Consider the following 20,850-nt stretch of genomic DNA (forward strand, 5'->3'; position numbering starts at 1 on the left):
CTGTGTGGGCAGGGACCCCCAGCCATGCCTGCCATGAAAGGTGCTCCATGCACCCCTCAGCATCCAGTTGGGAAGTGGGAAGAAAGCAGAAGGTTTCAGGGATGCACACTATCACAGCAGGCTGCTCTCCCAAGACAGTAACTCTCGAACACTGTTTATAGTGAGTATTTTCAGCCTGGCACTCTCAGTGTCACAGAAGGATGGTGTTTATGCTCCATGTTTCACACACAATGATTTCTGCTGGAACACCACTGTTTATCTCTGGTTCCCCAGCAATGGCACCTGACATAATTTACACCTCCCTCAGTTCCAGGGCGGGAAGCAGAGGTAATGTCTGTATTACATTATCCTGTGCCACAAGTGACTTTTCATTTCTTTCATATTTTTCTAATAGAAATCAAGATGCATTTCATTTTTAGAAGCAGGAGTGTTATTTCAGATAATTTTAAGGCATTTTAAAACATATGTCTGAGCCATAATGATGTCTGGTTCTGCTCAGGCTGCTTCTTATAGAGCTCTAAGTTATCATGCCTGTTACAGTATGCAAAGGGGAAATGCTCTGACATTCCTGGTCCCAGATGATGGTTTTCAACACATTATTGAAGACTAGGTAGACAATATTAATTTTTCCCTCATCTACTAAGCCAGTCACTGCACCTTAGAAGGCTGTCAGGTTGGCCAAGCAGGGATTCTTCTTGGTGAACACATGCTGACTGATGGCTTTTGGATTAGTTGCTCTGTCACCTTCTGAGGGATTGAGCTGAAGCTGCAGTTCCCTGGATCAAAATAATTGCAGTTCCCTGGGTCAAAATAGCAGGAGTGGCATCTGTCCCACTGTAGACCAGGACAAAAGAGAGCTCACACCCCATGGAGCACTTACCCTGATGGTGAATGTCCTTCCTCCCACTCTGTCCCGGGCCTCAAGGACCACCACGCTGACCCCAGCCTCTGACAGCAATTTGGCAGCTGACAAACCTGGCAAAAAAAGAGAAAGTGCATTAAAACCAGTGGCAGCAATCACCCTCATTCATGGTCAAAAACTGAACTAAAGCTTCAAGGTCAGAGATTTCAATAGATTGTTCTCAAAAATCCCTGAGAGAAGCTAGGAGCCTTGCATGGTATCTCACCACAGAAACCATGTGGGTGCTGCTTAGTTGCATGTTATAACCACTCACAGACTGAAGTTTCCTGGCCTCTTAAAACCAGCAAAATTTCAATTATTAAGGGGCAGACACACATCCTACTCTCCATTTGTGCAGCCTATGGAAAGGCAGCACCCAGCTTGGGGGCCTTGCAGTGCTGCAGTGACATCAAAAATGCTCCTCTCCCACATCAGCTCTGCTCCTCTGCTGTCTCTTGGCCTCATTCACATGCAGAGGAAAGTCTGCTTCACTGTCAGGATTCATTTTCAGCAATGGAGTTTGACCATGACAATCAAACAGGCTGCATGCAGATACTTTATAAGTGGAATTATGGTCTCAGCAAAAATCATCTAATTATGGGACTTTGTGATGGAGCCACTAGAGACAACTGAAAATTCAATAGGACAGGAGACCTCTCTGCTCCTGACAGATGGGAGCTGAAATTGTAAAAAGCAATCATGAGTTGGTGAAATCAGATTATGCCTCTGCCCTGCAGGCCAATTTGGCACTGAAGCATTGTTTCTTGGGAGTTGTTTCCCCTCCTTAGGTACATGAAAGGCAGCCCTATTGATCAGCCCTCCCAAGATATCCTGCAGGCAGGAGTAACAATATTACCCTCATGTTTATTACACTACCTTGAAATGTGATTAAAATCAACTTTTTGTGAGCCTTACAAAGATGGCATGTCTGGAAAGACCAGGGGAGAGGAAACATTCTGGGAAGAATTAAATGTACTCCTTTATTCTAAGGGCAGTGAAGAATTGACCATAAACTGCTATACATAGAATATTTAATGGGAAAGTGGGACACCATTCACTGGAAACCAGAACTGAGGAAGTTCAAATGTCTTACATAGGCAGAAACTATACATTTATATATATAATTTTCATACTCATCTAAAAGTAACTTTACACCCTTGCACCATATTCTTCAGATTGCTGCTGGAGCCGAAGTATACTTAATTCTTCCATCTATTTAATATTCTATTTTTTTTAATTGGAAGTCATTTTCAGTGGAGTGGATATATTACAAATTGATCTAATTTATTTCAGTGGTAATTTTTTTCCTCCATGAAACTCTAGAAATAATTTTTTTCTAGCTAATTCGTTAATCCATTCAGTGATGGCTTCTCTTCCTTCCCACCATAAACGTAGAAGACACAAATCTATGATGTTGAAAACTCAAACTACAATATTTTCTTACAAATACATCATTTTTTATATGCAGAAAAATGAGATTTCAAGAGATACAGCAGGTTTTGTCGTACCATAGTGGATATCCTACATGTATAAAATAAAAGGCTGAATTCTCTATTCTGTATAAATACCACTGGACACTCAGACATGAGTGGGTAATTCTTTTGTAAGAAAGTTTACTTTAGATATACATGCCTTGAAAAAATTGATCATGAAGCCAAAAGAAATCTGGCCTAGGTATGAAAAAAAATTAAATGCAATCTTTGGTGCCTAAGACCATAATTTCATGCTGAATACCACAGCTCTATTCCTGCCACAGTTGTTTAGGAAGAATAATGGTCACACTGGACTGAGTTGGAAGTTCAGCTCACTACTGGATTACAGCTTAATTATGGGATGTATCCAAATCAAGAAGGGCTGCTAAGGAATGAAGAACATGCTGTATGTGACTGAGGTTCTCTAGCTTGTTTGCCTGTTAAACTGCACTTGTTCTCCAGACTTACAGGTGGTGAAGTTTCATTACTGTTAACCCAATGGTCATCTGAAAAACTGGTCCCAAAAAAAGAAAAATGCTTTGAAGTTTCATAAACTGGGAAACAGCAAGAAATAAATTGAGACAGAAATGCCTTACTGGGAACTGGGAGAGGGCATGACTCACAAGTATAAACAATACAAAATATGTTTATTTAAGATTGCTACTACACATTTACTTGCTCAAAGCATGGAAACTATTTTCTCTCAAAACAGAAGGGCAGGAACAACACCCACACACAGCATCTCCATGTCTGTCTCTATCTCTGTCTGTTGGATCCACCTCCTTAGCTCCATCCTGGTGACAGTGAAGAGCACCAGGTTCAGGGGCTTCCACAGGTTCATCTGAAGTATCCCAGAGGTCATGAAGCCTCTGTGGTTTTTATTAACCTCTAAATTAACTGCATATTTACCCTTCATCTTCTCCATAACTTGAGTTTTCAAGATTTTTGTTGCTGTTCCAGTATCCTGGACAGGACTGGACACCAGAGAGTGATTGATTGATTGATTAATTGATTGATGGGGTAAGAATGAGAGAAGAAGGAATGAGACCTCCTCCCTTCCTGCTCCTTGCCACATCCCTGCCTGCTCAGCTCCCCTCAGGCTGCATGGAGCCATCTTCCCACTTCCTCTACATCATCTCCATCCCAGAGAGGATGATCATGAACTTCAAGGAGCAGGGAAGAAGCTGTGGATGCCCCCATCCCTGGAAGTGCTCCAGGCCAGGCTGGATGGGGCTTTGGGAGTTCTGGTCTAGTGGGAGATGCCCCTGCCCATGGCAGGGGGTGGAATGAGATGGGCTTTAAGGTCCCTTCCAATCCAAACCATTCCTCACAGGCACATTATTCCAGGCCAAATGGAGGCCTGGGCTCAGTGCTCAGACCAGGCAGTGACAACTTCCCAGTGTCTGCAGCTGTGACTCTGAGCAGACACCCCTGTCACAGCCCAGCCTGTGGCTGTGTCACCTCCACCTGCCCTGAGTGCAGCCCTGAGATAAAGCTGGAAACCATCCCAAATCACTGGACAAACTCCTTCCAGATATCCCCTAATTCCATGAATTAGAAATACAGCACTTGCCTCAGCAAGGCAGGAGGAGCCTGCCAAAACCACAGCTCATTCTGCTCTGGAAATTCACTTATTGCAAAATGAGAACAAACAAGGCCAGACATCCTCCACAAGGGTTTCTATGGAAATCTCACAAGCAGCTCCCCTCCTCTGAGGATGCCAGGCAGGAAAGCTCTGTTCCCATTGATTCTGCAGTGCTATTAAGGACTCAGAATTGCTGCTGCTACAGATCATACTGTGGCTGCTTTCATGCCAGAAAATTGCCATAATGCTACCATGAGTAAAGCCCTTTGAAGTGCATCAAAACACTGGATATACAGTTAAAAAATAAAAAAAAAAAAAAAGGAAAGAAAAGAAACTAAGATGAATTGATGCCAACCTGCAGACCACAAGACACACCCCATGACTGAAACATAAGGACACAGAACAATACTGAATTTTGTAATACAACAAAGCCCATCTCTACCTCACAGGAAAGAAAAGTTCAACTCCATAGGTAGTGAACAACACTGGGACTGAAGAGACTTGAACTTGATTCCAGGGGAGTTCTGTAATATGGAAAATGGTTCCCTGTTTTGTAGGGAAGTGTTTATAGGTGTAGATTTATGAGAATAATTACAAGTTGCCTCAATACTGGGGTTGATACAGAACATATGAGCAGAGATGATTTCCACAGCACAAACAGTGAGAGTTTTTAAGTTACTTTATTGGGAATATCCTAGTGTTTGTATACTAACAGTATAGAGCTATAGTTTTCAAAATCCAGGCTCTGTAAATACAGAACATTCCTTCATAAAATCCTTATTAATCCACCCTACTGTACACAACATGGGAAAGCCACATTGTGAGAAAGATTATTAACTCATTACTGTAGTGTTCGGGCAAGATTTAACTGAGAAAAAGGGGGGAAATCTTCCTGTAAAATCCCTGCATTTTTCTGATCTTGAGTGGGGAAATAATTTTATGACTTTTTTTGCTCATTTTTCTAATACACATCAGTAAAATAAGACAATTGAAAACATATATTTATTAAATTTCCAATGTACTTGCATCCTAATGCTGTGATTATTTTTACTGTTTCATTGATGGAAACCCAAACTTTTTGTAAACACAATTGAGTAATTAAACCTGGCAATGATCACCTTATAATCAGCACTCATTTTTCCAGCTAGAAATCCCTTTGGCAAGTAAAAATGAACCTGTCAATGAGAGATTCAAAACATTTCTGCAATCACCAGAGGGTAAAATCTCCTTTCCTCACCTCTTTATTCTCCTCCTGCAACCTTGATTACCCTTTGATTGGAAATTTTGTGTACATCATAGCATTTATTTAAGTTTTAAAATACAATTAAAATGTGCCCAGTTACATCAGATTGACCAGAGAAGCCACTAATGGGCAACAACACACAGAAAGCTGAGAATGAAAAAATTGTTTCCTTTCACTGACTAAGGATTTAAAGATTTTTAAATTTCTATTGAAAATATAAAAAGAGCCCAAGCCAACAATGCTATTAATTCAGTAGCAGCATCTTAAATCCACACAAAAGAGCAAGAATACACAGTTTGGATCACAATTCTACATTTATTTCTAATTTAGTGTTCCTAATACCATAACATCACTATTTTTCTGCTTGTCAGAAACCATGTTTTATCTTGCCATACTTTCTTTCATGTCCCTTCTTGTAGAATCCTTGGCACTGAAGAGAAATTGAGTTAATGTATTTTGTTCTTTTCAGGTAAATCTATTTAATCTCTTTTTCATCAGTATTCTTTCCCTTCTAGGAAAAAAAAAATCCACTTGATTCAGCAAAGATCTTAACCAAAAGAGAATAAATATTTTCTATTACAGAGTACATTGTTCAAATGAGACCAGTTCAAATGCCATTGCTGGTCTCAATGGCATCACTGTCTAAATGCTTCCTACAGATGCAAGCCTTGTTCTAAAGGACACAAAGACACTTTCTTATGGACAATGTTAGCAGAAATGCAGTGGGCAGGAAGAGGGAATTCTATTCCAAAGATGAAATCACTCCACACACACCCACTGTGATTTTTTCATGTCCACAGCTTCTTGCAGTAAACTTTCTTTCCCCAAAGTAATGCCCTCCCTCAAAACAAAGGCAGAAAAAGTTAATGAATATAAGCCACAGGGTTGGAAATGAGGCATCTTTCCTCCAATTAGACATTAAAATAATGAAAGTTTGATCCCACCTAGTAACGGAAACAACCAAGGTAATTACACACATGTTACAACTATTGACAATTTTTTTAGTCAGTGTTATGCAGAATAAATCCTGTTACCTAAATGGTGACTTTCAACTAAAAAAGAATGTCAAAAAATGTTGCTGCTAATTTATGATCACTAATACCAATAACATCAGTGCTGGTATTCTCAGAAAAGACTTAATGCTTGAACCATGCCTGGTTTTGTTATGTTAGGGTATTTTTAGGGATCTGTCTAACTACTTTGCTATTTCTTTTGCCTGTTGTGACAAATAACACTCATAAGATTTCAGCAGCAAAACAGCAGAACACATTATGAGGAAGGAGACAAATGGAAATTGGTACTTCTGCTTATTTGCAATTACTGTATAAAGCATCCATTACACTTTGTATGGGATTCTGGAAGTTTTGTTCCTGCTGTAAAGTTTTGTCATAATGACAGTCAGCTTGCTAGGAGTACACTGGGAACTCAGAGCTCTGAGAAACATTGGTATTTATTTCTGCATCCCCAAAAATGGTCTTTAGGAATCTCTGCTATGAAATAACAACATTATCAGCTTTCTGCTTGGCTCCAGAAAGAAGGAAGGAAGGAACCAGGTAGCTGGAACCCAGCACAGGGCAAATGCAAAGTGATAATCAGAGAATACATTTTATGAATCAAATATTGCATTCCTATAGGTCAAATCCCAGGTAAATACAGAAGTAACAGCAGGGGGGAAAATTATTGAAAACTACTCCAGATTTACACAGGTCAGACTGATTTTATCTCCCACCAACAACTGTGTGTGTTTGACAGTTTATCTGACACCACCACCCACCAGCAGCTTGGAATGCTGTCAAAACAAACAGGGCAGTGTACAACAGGAGTTGTGCTGCCAGGATGGCAAGGAGGAAAATCTGCATTTGCTCATTATTCAGTCTCTCACTCAGAGCCCAAAGCCAAGGCGTAGGTAGCTCGAGGGGTGAGGCTGTCAGTCACACACTGTGGAGCTGGAGATGCCAACACAGAGGAAAACAAAAATGTCTTAATAATATATCATATGTTTTATTTCTATATAAAGGCTAATCATTGCTATTTTTACATCCCAGCTTTTCCTACAATTTCTGGCCCTTGGAATCCTCCATAAGTGCAGCAGAAAACAGTGCTGCTTCCTGCACATGGCTGGGAAATCTCAGCTTTGATTTTGTAGAACCACACAATCTCCTCTTTTCTAGATAAAAACAAACATCTTTCTCTGTGGAAACAAAAACTATCCATGTCAGTGAATTGCAGTCTTAAGTGGAAGATTCAATTATGACTGGTTTTCTCTTGTGTTTTATATTTGTAACACAATGTGCTGAAATTTCTTCCAAACCACATTTGCATACAAAATTTTTTGGACTTCTCTGCTCCAGGACATACTTCTCCATATCTGCTGCCTCTCTGGTTTGCATTATGTAGACAAACATTATTAATTCTCCATGCAATCTTCTGATAAACTTGGCTTCCACATGAGGTGAGGCTGGCACATGGATATATTCCCATGAAAAGAAGTTAACATATTTTGCTAACTTTTTTTTTCTTTTTTTCCAAATTTGGAACTATTTAAGCTTGAATTTTCAGGGTGTGTTTTTCAGGGTGTGGTTTTTTGTGATTCTTTTTTGCTGGAAAATCTTGGTCAAAACTGACTGTTTATTTCTAAGTGTCTAAGGAAAACATATTCTTTGATTTTGAAAAATAAGGCCTTTTTTTAATGCCTATTTTTTGGAAGTTGCAGCAGCAACTTGAAATATGGCAGGGAGATAACCTTGGAGTCAACATGGCACATTTTGTTGTCCATATGAAAATATGATCCAATAAGGTCAGGTAGGAAGCTTTGAGAAATTACAGGTCACAGAAGTCATCCTCAGATCTGACAAGCTGAATATCTGAGGTTTCTGTCAAAATTCTCTGAGCACTAAATGCTGTCCTGTTGTTAATGAGCAGCGCCTGAGGAGTGACTGAGCACCCAGGCCCTCCTCACAACATTTTGTGCCATCAGCTTGCTGGGTTTCAACAAACACACAATCAAGTAAAATCAATCATGTCAAAATCAATCCAGAACAGCACTCTTCAGTTCAGCAGAAAATCCTATAAATAGAAAATGGGAGCAATATTTGAGCCATATAAATAAAAACTCCCTGTGGGTATGGGGAAAGTCTTTAACTTCAGGCACCAGTTTATTTAATATGCTTGGGTATAAAATGCTGTAATCAATATTAACTGTATTACAGGGGACATTATCTATTAAGAGTGACACAAACATGTGCCTGAGGCTTTTACTGGCCACTATCCACATTTTTAACATGCAAGCCCAAGTGGAAAGAGGAATCTATCCCATTCTCTGCAGCTCCCTCTCTGCAGGGTGCAAAGGCACTTGCTGATGCAGCCTGGACACTTTGAGTGAGATTCCATGGGGTACAGCAGGAAAATCCCAGGGGTACAAGCCACCCAAGCAGAGATTTCTTCCAAATAGAAGAAATTCAGTTTTTCTCCCCAAATCACTCTTTGCAGAAGCTGCCTCCATCCCCAGCCTGCAGCTCCCTGCAGGCAGAGGGGATTCTGTGTCCCTGGAATGGCCACACTGTGGTGTGCATACAGAGGCCAGGAGCAGGGATGAGCAGAACATGTTCAGAAATTCACTGTTCAGAATTCACTCTCAGGACCATGCTTTGCTTTCAGGAATCCACAACTCCACAGCTGCCTGTCAGGGTTTGAGCTTCATTTCACAAATACTGGACAAACAATTTAAAAGCCACAGCATCACTGCTGGGAAGTTCACACCTAACAGAACCAGCATTTTGCTTATACCTCATACAAATTTCATGCATTTGTAGTAAAGAACTAGTTTATCCCAGAGTTTTCTACCCCTTCCTGCATGCACCAGGTAGTATTTAAAATACAACAGAAGGAGAGGAGACAGAAATCTCGCCAGATGAGTCAACTGCAAATTCAATTTCAGCAAGTCAACACTGGAATCAGATTGAAGGGAAATCCTGTCCATACTGGAGCATGATTTACTATGTATTTCACCAGAAGCAGAACTCTAGATGCAGATTACTTTTTCTTTATTTTGTTTTTAAGACCAGAAAGCAGCACGGTCTAACCTCTTGCAGAACTGAGGGGTAGGCATATTGGTGCAGGAATGGTAGTAACAGAGAAGCTGTGAGAAAAGCAAATCAGACCAGAGGCTGATCAGAGTTTAATCCCTCAGCTATGAAAGGCAGTGTACAGTAAAAAGGATTAATTATTAAATAAGGCATTTATTGTCTATTTCTCAATGGCTGTTTTCTTAAAATGATGCCTGTTCTAATTCCTAACAGGCAGACACCAATGTCTGTGCCACTGGCATGGGGTTTCCATTGGCATGAAAAATGTTCCTGTACCCCAGGAGTGCTGGGACATATTTATTTGCCTTCCTTATGCCACCGAGAATTTTTCAGGACTGTGAGCACCGTGAAATTTTCTGCTGGGCTCCATTTCAATCCCCACACCAGGCTTTGGTCCAAGGCACAGGTGTCACAAAGTAACTCAGTGTTTTTGTGAGTGAGGCAAGACACGACATAGAAATGCTGAAAGCATTTTCTGAAACACTGCAACAGGTTGGGGACCTGGAGGAACGAGGCACCCTGAAGGGAACAAGAGCTTGTCAGGGCTCTAAAAACCACATTAAGAGGATGTCACCATCAGCTGCACACAGAATGGGCGGTAATTCCCTAAGGACACTCTGTGCATTAGAGGAACCCTAAGGATAAAGACCAAATGTCTCATTCTAGCAGGAAAATTACCAGACATCTGGTAAAACTGAAAAGCAAGAAAATCTAGATCCACACTCTTCCTGTCTGTTTAGTGATGCTAGAGATTATTTGCTTATTTACATATTCACAAATAATTATTTAAACAGTTACTGTTATTTTAGTAGAGGAAATAACATAATTGCATAAACAATTTGCTACTTTATGCATGAATTCACTGCAGATTACACCAAAGGAAAGCCTCTGACTCCTTCTCAATACCAATAAAACCTAACTTTACCCACATCAATAATGGCTGTAATATCACTGAAGTCACACAGTCACAAAACTCACTTTTTCTGAATCGTTAATGAAGGAAGGACTGCCTGAAAACTGAGATCTGGCCAAAGCTGCCAATACAAAATTGACCTGAGAGACAACCTAAACACTAATTTTCTCCAACACAGCAACATTCTCATTGTAGGTAACATAAAAATAATTAATTAACGGGGTTTTTTTAAGCATAAGGATGATCATGCAGCTGCTGGTGTGAAAGTAGATCTGAAGAGTATTTTGGGAAGTGTTGCCTGGTGAAGTGCGAGGACTCCACGGCACTTGGGGAATCGGGCTGCCTCTAGAACAGCTCTTCTCACAGCAGCAGAACCTAATCCAGAGATACTCCCAGATGTTTATTCTGCAGCAGTTTCCCAAACAAAACATCTGCCACCGCTGCACAGGCAACCTGAATAAACCACGCCAAAACACCACCTTTGCCGGGATCAGTCCCAGCCTGGCGGCACCAGTCCCAGCCCGCATCCCCGTATCCCTGCCTGGTCCCCACCTGCGGGCACTGCCAAGCCACTTTTCCCCCAGCCTCCCTCCCGACCCGCACCAAGAGCGAACCAAGGCGAGGAGCAGCTCTCTGTGCGATCACGACACGGATCATTGTCCCAGTCCCTTCCCGAGCGCCCCTGAATCCCCCAGGTCCCGGCCCTGCGCTTCCATCGCCCCCGCGCACTGCCCGGCCCCGCTCCGGGGCCGCTCCCGGCGGGATGCCCGGGGCAGGCGGGCGGGGACCGCGCCGTTCCCCCCGACCCACCTGAGATACCAGCCCCGATCACGACCACGTCGTATCTCTGGGCCATGGCGCTGTCCCCACTGTCCCCGCTGTCCCCGCTGTGCCGGCTCCGTCCCAGCCCCGAGCTCCGGCAGCGCCGTCCCGCCCGCCCCGGCCCCGCCCACAGGCGTGGCCACACCGCCCTGCCACCAATGGGCGCGGTCCGGGGGAGGGGCATCACCTGGCCACGCCCCCCGCGGAGTTCGGTGTGCGGCCCGACGGGGCGGGGGATGCTCGGGAGCACCGGGAGCACCGGGGAAACCGAGAATATCTGGAACACCAGGGATACTGGGAACACCGGGAACACCGGGAATACCGGGGGCACCGGGGAAACCGGAGACACTGGGGACACCAGGAACACCGGGGACACTGAGGACACTGGGAATACCGGGGACACAGGGGACACAGGGAATACCGGGGACACCGGGGACCCTGGGGACACTGGAAATACCGAGAATACCGGGAATGCCGCATGCCGGGGCGAGCATCGTGCCGGCACCGTGCCGCACCACGCCAGGGAATAGAGGCAGGCAGGCGGCAGCGTGCCCGGTGCGGGATGCAGAGTGCCCGGTGCGGGATGAGGTGCAGGATGCTGAGTGCCAGGTGCGGGATGCAGAATCTCCCGGTGTGGGATTTAGGATGCCGCCTAAGAACCAGCCAGCGCTCCCTTAACCCCGCGCTAGTGACCCGCAGTGACTGCAGGGGAGGAGGAGATCCATGGAGCCAGAGGATATGGCAGCCTGCAAGCGTCTCCTCTTGGTAGAATTAAGTTATACTTGATCCATGAGCCAGGGAACAAGGGGTTAACCTTTCCACGGATGTATCTTCCCAAAGACAATGCCTGAAATAATAATTGGTTGTCAAAATTAGCTACTATTACTGCCCTGGAATGATGGTTGTGACATTCCTTGCCATGCGTTCTACAGCTCGTGCAGGTTTTATTGCCGAAGTGTAAATGTCATCTCTGTGGAGTGGAAAAAATAAAGAACCCTTCCAAATAAGCACAGGAGACCTATACAGTCCACACAATTATCAGAAATCCTAACACTGTTTCATGTTAAATATTGGTGTAAGTTCTGAGAGTTGCCCAGTTCTGCAATTCCAAGCCTGGGTATGACCAGTGAATGCAATAATACTGTAATACTTTTTGGCTGGTGTTCTTTGAAATGAGTCAGTTTTCTCTTCTATTGGGAAAATACAGGACTTTTGGATTTTGTTAGATGTCCAAATGAGTGAGATGTAGACCTGTTGGTGTGAACCAGAGGAATGCTACAAAGATGTTTGGAGCACCTCTTCTATGAAGAACATCTGAAGGAGCTGTGATGGTTCAGGCTGGACAAGACAAGCCTCTGGAGAGACCTTATTGAGGGCTTTCAGTTATTAAAAGGGGACTCTGAGAAAGATGAGGACAGACTTTATAGCAGAGCCTGTTATGATAGGACATGGAATAACAGGCTTAGACTAAAAGAGAGGTGATTTAGGTTTGCTATAAGGAAGAATTTTTTTACAGTGTGGATGGTGAAACACTGTAAGAGGTTGCTCAGAGATGTAATGGATGACACATCCCTGGGAACACCCAAGGTCAGGTTGCTCCCAGCAACATGATCCAGTTGAAAATGTCCCTGCTCCGTGCAGGGTGAGTGGACTGGCAGAGCTTTAAAGGACCCTTCCAACCCAAACCACTCTGTGGTTCTGTAACAGCAGTGACTGAATGCAGAAACATCAATAAATCACTAAGCAACGGCGCAGGAGACAGAATAATGGATCTTCCTCACCAATAAGAACAGGTATTTACAAAGTGTAAGTGCAGAGCTCAGTAAGTGTGTTGCAATATCTGCAGACACTGTAGCAAGGCAGAACAGCAGATCCCTGCTGCTCTGGGAGATCATCTGCTGACACAGAGCTCATTATCACTGTGATTGCTGCTGCTCCATGCCAGGGCAAAGGGAGCACAGCAGGAAGGGACCCAGGCTGTGAGAGTGGAATGGATTCTGAAGGAGAAAACCTAATGTACCAACACCCGCTTTGTGCTCAACAGAGAAAAAAAGCCTCTGTTTCTTGAGGGAGATAAGGACACCCACTCCCACAGCTCTGCTGGCTTCCGTGGGCAGGTCACAGGGAATCTGACAAATAAACAGCTTCACTCAGGGGCACCTCCCTCATAATTCAGGAACCAAGTTTGGAGGAAAGCAACAGAAACATCCTTTGTGATAACAGCAGGAAACTTGTGTGCATCTAGATAACTTGCTGAGAGATAAACTTGCCAACAAATCTCCAGTGCTAAAAGGAGCCGTAAGAGTCTTGATAAAGGGCAGTGGAGACTGAATGGTTCTACCCAGACCAGCTCTAATGATGAGAGATAATATCCAAGTGTGAATTATACAAATTGTTGGCTCAACCTCTGCAGTAAAGAGTGAAAAAATTCCTGAGGGGTTACCAAGGGTTACCTCAGGATCTGACATATTCCAGAGGCAGCAATGCCTGTCAGAGCCATGTGACTGCTTAGTCCTTGGCATCAATAAGAGCACTCAGAATAATTCTCTCTCAGCTCAGACCTGCAGGCATCTAGGATTTGGAAAAAAAATAAACCCTGAAGCCTTGCTTGAGAACAACAGGATAAACCCAATAGACTTGCTGAAAAAGCAAGAAGTAGGGAAGGAAGAAGGTGATGTGTCATATTGAGAGTGATCTGCTCTTCTAAATGCAATGACCATGTTTTTAAAAACAGATTTGAAATGTGTCAGAAATTCACAGAAAATAAAGAGATGCCAAACCTTACACTAAAGGAAATTCCAAACAGATAAAATTTTATTTGGAAATAAATCAGCTGTCACTCAGAATGGAGAGTTGATTAAGAAGGAAATGCTCACCAATGGGCCTTCTTTGTTATGCAGTATAAAAAACAAGGGAACAGCACTGAAGAATGAATATAGGAAGCTTCTGTTGCTGAAACCATTTCCTAGCAATCTCTTTAGTTGATTTATGTCTGCCTCAGTGATTGATCTGCAACAATAATTTGCTGAGCCTGCAGAATGTGCATGATCATAAATGTGAAGGTGTAAAAAGTCTCAGACTTAGAATTTCAAATTTGCCAGGAAAAAAACACTGAAAGCTGCTGAGAAATACAGTGGAATATCAAGAACAAAGCTTTCACTTGAGATCATATCTGTGTCAGCAATGACAAAAATTGTTGGGTAGCCCCAAGAATGGGCAAAAATGGATCAATTTATTGATCAAAGAACATGAAGAAAAGTATCCATAAGTAAGTGGTATTTCCAAGTCCTTTATTGTACTACCACTGTTTTGATTTCAGTTTTTCCAACTGCTGAAGTGAGGAAGTCAAACTTCTCACATCATACCATCAAGTTACTTTGTATCTGCTCAATACTGCAAATGATGAGCAAAATCAGTCATAATTGTTGTGAAAAACACACATATTTTGCATTCCTTCCTGATTTCAATGTTACTTATTTTGCCAATGCATCCAAAAATTAGAAGACAAACATAGGGAAAATCTCTAACATTAAAATTAATTGTTTTTGCAAAAATAAAGTATATTATCTGTAATTATATATTGTAAATATACAATTGTATATTGTAAATGTCTGTAAATGTATATTGTACAGGATTTTAGTTATTTACTTGTTTTATGAGTGTATTTTGAAAGGTAAATAGAACCTAAATGCTGTAAGTGAAGAATGCATTATCCCTGGAAGACTGATTGCCATTACCAAGGTCATAATTACCACCACTTAACCACCTCTAAAGTAATGTAATTCTTGTATATTAATGATACCAATAGAGCTCCTCTAAAGTACCCTAGAACCTGTCATCTTCAGTGTTACTGTCAGCTGAAATTTTTGCCATTAACTCATCATCTGTGTTGATTAGCACTCTACTCTGCACGCACAAAGATGAGCATTCCAGGGAGCACCAGAGCCTTTTGCAAAGCCTACATCACAGAAATTTGCATTTGCACACATTTTAATTCTGGTAATTATAGGGTTAGCAGTGTGGGTTGCATCAAGTTGAAATGTGAAAAAAAATGTGAAAAACAAACTTTCCCAGAAATCAGACAAAGTAGTTCTTTTGGCAGCCCTTTTGTGGGGCAACAGGGCAAGTGGTGTGGAGCAACATCAGAACTCAGCTGTAGGTGACACTGTATTTTCTAATAACAGTTTTCTATTTTGGAACAGTATCTTAGGCTATCTTAAGTTAATTTAGGATCAACAGGTAATTTATATGGCTAATGATGCTTACAGATGCTGGTTTTCTTCCCCTTCCCCTTCTCCTCTCCCTGCCCAAGGGCTTTAACAGTAACAGAGATCATAAAATACCATGCAGCACATGGCATTTGGACAAATGCTGCACACCATAAGTAGGGGGAAAAAAAGGTCCATAAAATGTTCCAGGCTTTCAGAGTATTTTCCTCTGAAACAAACTCCAAACAAACAGCAGCATTTCATTGTCTCCAAGGGTTTTGTGAGAGAGGAAGGAGGGAAAATGTGTATTCACTAAGAGCAAGGAAGGGGTAGCAAGGAAGCCAATCTGCCCAAAGCAGATCCAGGGCTTGTGTAGTTTGAATGCAGTGAAGGATGGAAAAACCATGAGCTCTGTGAGTTTCAGGGTCTGGCCACCCTCAGAGTGAATCCTTTTTTCTTTTATTGAGCTGCCATTGCTTTTGGGTCCAGGCTGTTCTTGCTGCCCCTGTTCCATCACAGGCTGCTTGGGGCACTTTTGTGTTTTGGAACTTCTCTTGTTGGAGGCATTTCAAGAAGCATTAAAACCATGGCACTGCCCAGTAGGTCTTGAAAGCAAAACATCATGATACCATGTCCTCAGTGAGTCCCTAAGGGAATATTCCTACAGTCCCTTCACCTCTCTCTCTTCCCCTAAATACAGAGTTATCTAGACCCACTGGAATGGTCCCAGCTGGGGATTCACAGATTGTTCAACATGTTGGCAAAAATTGGTTAGAATCAAAATGGTAAACTGTGGGTGGCATTATTGAATATTAATCTTTGTTTTTATAGACTAGGATGTATAATCTTAGTTTTTCAAGATCATTTTCTTCCTTAGATGTGTATTCAAAACCATCTGAAAACCATCACCAGTCTGATGTTGCAGAACAGTCTTCACTGGTGTGAAAAATTGGTTTGTACACAAAGATGGCAGTGGCATATTTATTCATCAGTGTTCATTTTCACTGGCATGTTTTCAACAGTGCTAGTGATCTCATGATTCCTGACCAGCTCTTTTTCAGACACTGTGCTGAATTCTAATCGATGAATAAGCACCTTGAAACAAATTATCATTAGTCATGGCTATTAGCATTTGGTTAGTTCATTTTGCCTTACAATCACAACCAGGAATCTTCTGATACATAAACACGGACAACAAAAATTCACTGTCCACCCTCTCCTTGACCTGTGTTTCCCTCTGGCTCATTTACAGAGCATCCCACAAACCTCCTGGTGCAGTGCCTGTCCTGAGTGCAAGACAGTGGGACATGGAAGGGCATGAGGGGAGTGGGATGCTCTGAGTCAGCCCCAGCAGTGGCAGAGCTCCTGCTCTTCAGCACCTGATTGATGCAGGACCGCCTTATCCCTTCTCCATCCCCAAAGCTCTCAGCTCTGGATGTAGAAGGGATCATTATGTGAAATGTGAGGCCCTGGGAACTTTAATTTGGGATATAAATGTTGAAAAGCGGGTGCCAAGACAGATCCAAGCTCTTCTTGGTGGTGCCAAGGACAGGAGGCAATGAAGAAAATGAAAGAAGTTTCACCTGGACAATGAGGAAGAATTTCTGTCCTGTGCAGTGACCAAGCACTGGAACTGATTGTTCCAACTGAAGGGTTGGAGTCTCCTTCACTGGGGATATTCCAGAACCATCTGGACACAGTCCTGTGCCATGTGCTGTGGGATGACCCTGCCTGAGCAGGGGGCTGGACCAGGTGATCCATTGTGGTCCCTTCCAGCCTGACCCATCCTGTGATTCTGTGCTGGAGAAAACAGGCAGCTGCATGTCAGAAGTTTTCTTAAAGCCATGAAGAAAAGGTCAACTGCTATGACTTCAGTGCCCTTAGGTAAATAAACTAGAATATGTCTAAAACATTAATTCAAATTTCAAAGTGCTTCTCTACACCTGGGAACAGAAAAAAACAAAACACAAGCTTGAGACTTGCTCCCTCTAGAGCAATGCCCTCCACTACAGGCAGTGAAACTTTCTGTTCCCCCAGAGAAACCTGTTATGTACTCACTGCGCGAAGTTTTGCTACCTCAGGATGCCAAAAGATATTTTGGCTCTACAGAAATGAGGAAAAATTTTTTTTTTTTGGTGGCTACTTCTTAGCCACCAAAGAATTAGGTACATGTTTTCTTTCTTTGGTAAGATAACATCAATAATTCAATTTTGCAAAATATTTCCAACTCTTTATTCAATTGTGTAATACCACAGAATTAGGCATGTGGGGTACAAAAATTCAGAAAGTTTGAGAAGGAGACAGAACTACCTCACTCAAATTTTTAAAGTAACTTTTCTGCATGGTTGTGCAGTCTGACTAAAACAATTATTGATCTTTTAACAGCATCAGACACTCCTGTTTGTATGTCTCAGAATTGTCAAGTACTTTTAAATGAATAAAATGTTTCAATTTTCTTCAATATTTGAGCACACTTGTGTGTCTCAGAATTGTCAAATTCTTTTAAATGAAAAAAAGTCTCAATTTTCTTCAGAATTTGAGCCTCCTACTGATGAGCATTAGGCAGGTTTCATCAATAGGTGAAATACAGCACAAGTTTTTAGGTACCAGAAGCCAGGTGTGCCCAGGCAGGTCTCACACAGAGAAGCTGTTTGGTTCAGAGTGAGGAGAGCTTTGTTCCTGGTATTAGAAGACAAAAACACAATGCTCCAGGAAGTAGCAAGTGAAGTGCAGCAAGTTCATTTTCTCTCCAGACTCAGCCTTCCCCCACACTCAGTCTCTCTGAAATAAAACAATGATTTTTAGATGTCTGTACAATTTCATAGTTCCATTGCAGTGGCAGCAATATATTTCAGACCACCTCTTGACAAACATCTTCTGAAGGCAAAATGATCACAAAATACAATTGTTGCCTTTGAAAATGTACAATCCCTCTGTGTGGGAGTGGGTGTTTTTTTCAGAAGATGTGAAAGAAACATAGATGCAGATACATCTCCTGCTAACAAAATAAATAGAGGTAAAGACGTTGCTGGTAACTCATTTTTAATCTCTTTAGCTCCCTACTTTTTTGTGTTTAATTATGTGCATTTGTTCAAACGCCAGTGTCAATACAGATGAAGTCTTTCCCATTCTCTCTAATTTATCTTCATGACTCATTTGCCTTCAAAAGGAGTTTATTGTAATAACTATGGGATAAAATATAGTCAATGACTGCTGTAATAAGGATTCAAAAAATATATATATGTCTGTATTTTTTTTTTCAAGTTAGAGAAGCTTTTCAAGTTAAAGATGTTTTCAACAAGGTTAAATTAAATAAATCTTCCAGGAACTTTTGTTTGACTGACACTTTCAGCTCCAATATGAAGTAAGTAGGGGAGACCCTGCAAAGGAGATCCAGAAGAAGGGCTCCAGGCACTCCTCAAACCTCTGGAACTCCTTCATCCCATCTTGATGGGGGAGGAAGACCTTGCTGGGCAGGACATGTGGAGCTTTCAATGCTGCCCAGATAGCTGCCAGCAGAGGTCTGCAAGATTTTTGTCCAAACGTCACATAAAAAGCCCAGAAAGGGGAAGAAGTGACAGCAGAGAGCAGCCACTCAGCAGAGGCAGAGGCAGAGCTGTCTGAGCTCTGGGAATTGGGAGAAATTTCTGTGTCACCTCTGCTGGACCCAGCCCCTCACCAGGGCAGGGGTTTAACACTGCCTGCACATTTCAGGTCTCTGGCTGTCCCTGTGTACCAGAATTACTTCTGCTCTTTCTGAGGGCATGTTAAATTATCTTAGTTCCATTCTTAGTTTAGCAGCTCCTGTTGATTTCCCCAGACTCCTTTCTCAGGTTTTGGATCCCTGTGTCCTCTGGGGGGAAGGGTTGGTGTTGCACAATGTGTGACCCAGCCTGTGAATGGGACTTTGTGTGAAGGCCTGGACTTTGCTCATGTTGCTTAAAGCACTTGAAGCAGATTTCTACTCTGCAGTGTCATTGCTGCTATCAAGTTTTCTCTGTGCCCTTCACCACCACTATAAAAGAATTTTATGCATCAGGTTTTAAAATGAACTTTCAGTTGTATTAACTAAATGTCCCCTTAATTGCCAGCTCCATAAAAGAGTGGCTTGGATATAGCTCATGGATTGCTGGTATCATTTGGGGTTAGATCAAAGCTTGTGTAAGAGATAACAACAATCTGAACATAATACTACCTTTGGAGAACAAGAATTTGTTATAGATCACAAAGCCTGGCTGAAGCTTGGACAGGATTTTAGAAGCAGAAACATTATAGGCATATGGGGAGATGAGTGGAGATCATTAGTGTAGACATCAAAATAGCAAAGAAGATTTGGTCTGGGAGAGCAAAAAGCATGGTAGAAACACCAGCAGGAATAAATAATCCACTTACAGACATCAAACTCCACCAATAACAAAAAAAACCCCAAAACAAAACAAAACATCAAAAAGCTTTGCTATAACTAGATCAGAGAAATTTGTCATGCCCTCTCACTGTCTGTCAGGTAAAATAGCACTGGGAATCTACAGAAGCATCCAAAATGAAATAAAAGTTCTTCTCCACTGCAAATCCTGTATAGGACACAGTGGACTGAAGCCATGAGCACAATTTCATCTCTCTTCTGGATAGTTGGTTGCTTCACTGAACACCTAAAACTCTCGTCACTCCTCCTGGGAAGCAAAGTTAGTGCAGGGTTTGGGAGCTGAACAACCCCTTGTGCCAGCCCTCCTCTCGCTGCAGCAATCCCAGCCCTGAGTTCCACCAGGTAGAAATCAGTCACACAGACACAATTCCTACCTCTGCCAGGTGGATGAGCTGAGAAGAACAGAAAAGTAATTTCTAAAGTGCCATTCCTTGTTTTCTTTAAAGGCCTTCACTGGATGTTACCCTGTAGGCGCAGGACATTTTGTAGTGTGACCCAAGGAATCACATTCTTGTAATAAGTAAATAATGGTAATGACCTATTTTTCTTTTTGCAAACCCAAACAGAGGACCTCAGATCCCAACATTGTGCTCATTCCTAAACTGACTTAGAGGGATGTGCATCCTTTTTCCTCACACAATAATTCAAATTTGGATAATCAATTATTAGAAATTAGCCAGAGCAATGAATTAGCAGATTTTGTAATTAGGAACTGTAAATAAATTGCTTACAGTTAAATTAATGAGAATTGTTAGTAAGTTTATTGAGCTCTGGTGTAACTATACTGTCTCAGCAGTATTTATGATAGTGACTATTGTTATCTGGCGATATCAAACATTCTCTAAAATAATATTGATTATTTCTGCTTCATGCAACTTAGTACCACACTAAACTTTTTGACTGCTTCAGAGAAAAAAAGTCTTAATCTGCATCACCATTTAAAAACTCCCTGAAACAAAAAATAATCTCTGATCAAGTCTGTCAGTGTGCTTGCTGCAAAAGAAAAACAACTGAGTGCATCAGCACTACCTCATGCAGTTTCTCAGAGCTCTGTGTAGCAGTAATCACCACCAGCTTCCACCAAAAAAAAAAATTAAAAAATCATATAGACCCAGAAGGGAAATGGAAATCCCTGTGTGAAAAATGTGTATTTTATGATTGGCTTTTCGCAAATATTCAAATAAATATTATATGTGTT

At 42.0% G+C, this 20,850-nt stretch overlaps 1 protein-coding gene across 1 annotated transcript in view; it reads right to left on the reverse strand.

The window, feature by feature from the left end:
* Positions 1 to 11,129, reverse strand: part of LOC135444541 (amine oxidase [flavin-containing] A-like) — a 35,281-nt gene extending 24,152 nt beyond the window's left edge. The window contains exons 1-2 of the mRNA XM_064706386.1: positions 11,010 to 11,129; positions 881 to 975 (exon numbers count right to left, since the gene is read on the reverse strand). Coding sequence (XP_064562456.1) covers positions 881 to 975; positions 11,010 to 11,055 — 141 coding nt within the window. The 5' untranslated portion in view covers positions 11,056 to 11,129. The remainder of the gene's footprint in view (positions 1 to 880; positions 976 to 11,009) is intronic.
* Positions 11,130 to 20,850: the final 9,721 nt, after the last annotated feature.

The sequence above is a fragment of the Zonotrichia leucophrys genome, chromosome 1 (assembly GCF_028769735.1).
Source record: "Zonotrichia leucophrys gambelii isolate GWCS_2022_RI chromosome 1, RI_Zleu_2.0, whole genome shotgun sequence".
Taxonomy (NCBI): domain Eukaryota; kingdom Metazoa; phylum Chordata; class Aves; order Passeriformes; family Passerellidae; genus Zonotrichia; species Zonotrichia leucophrys.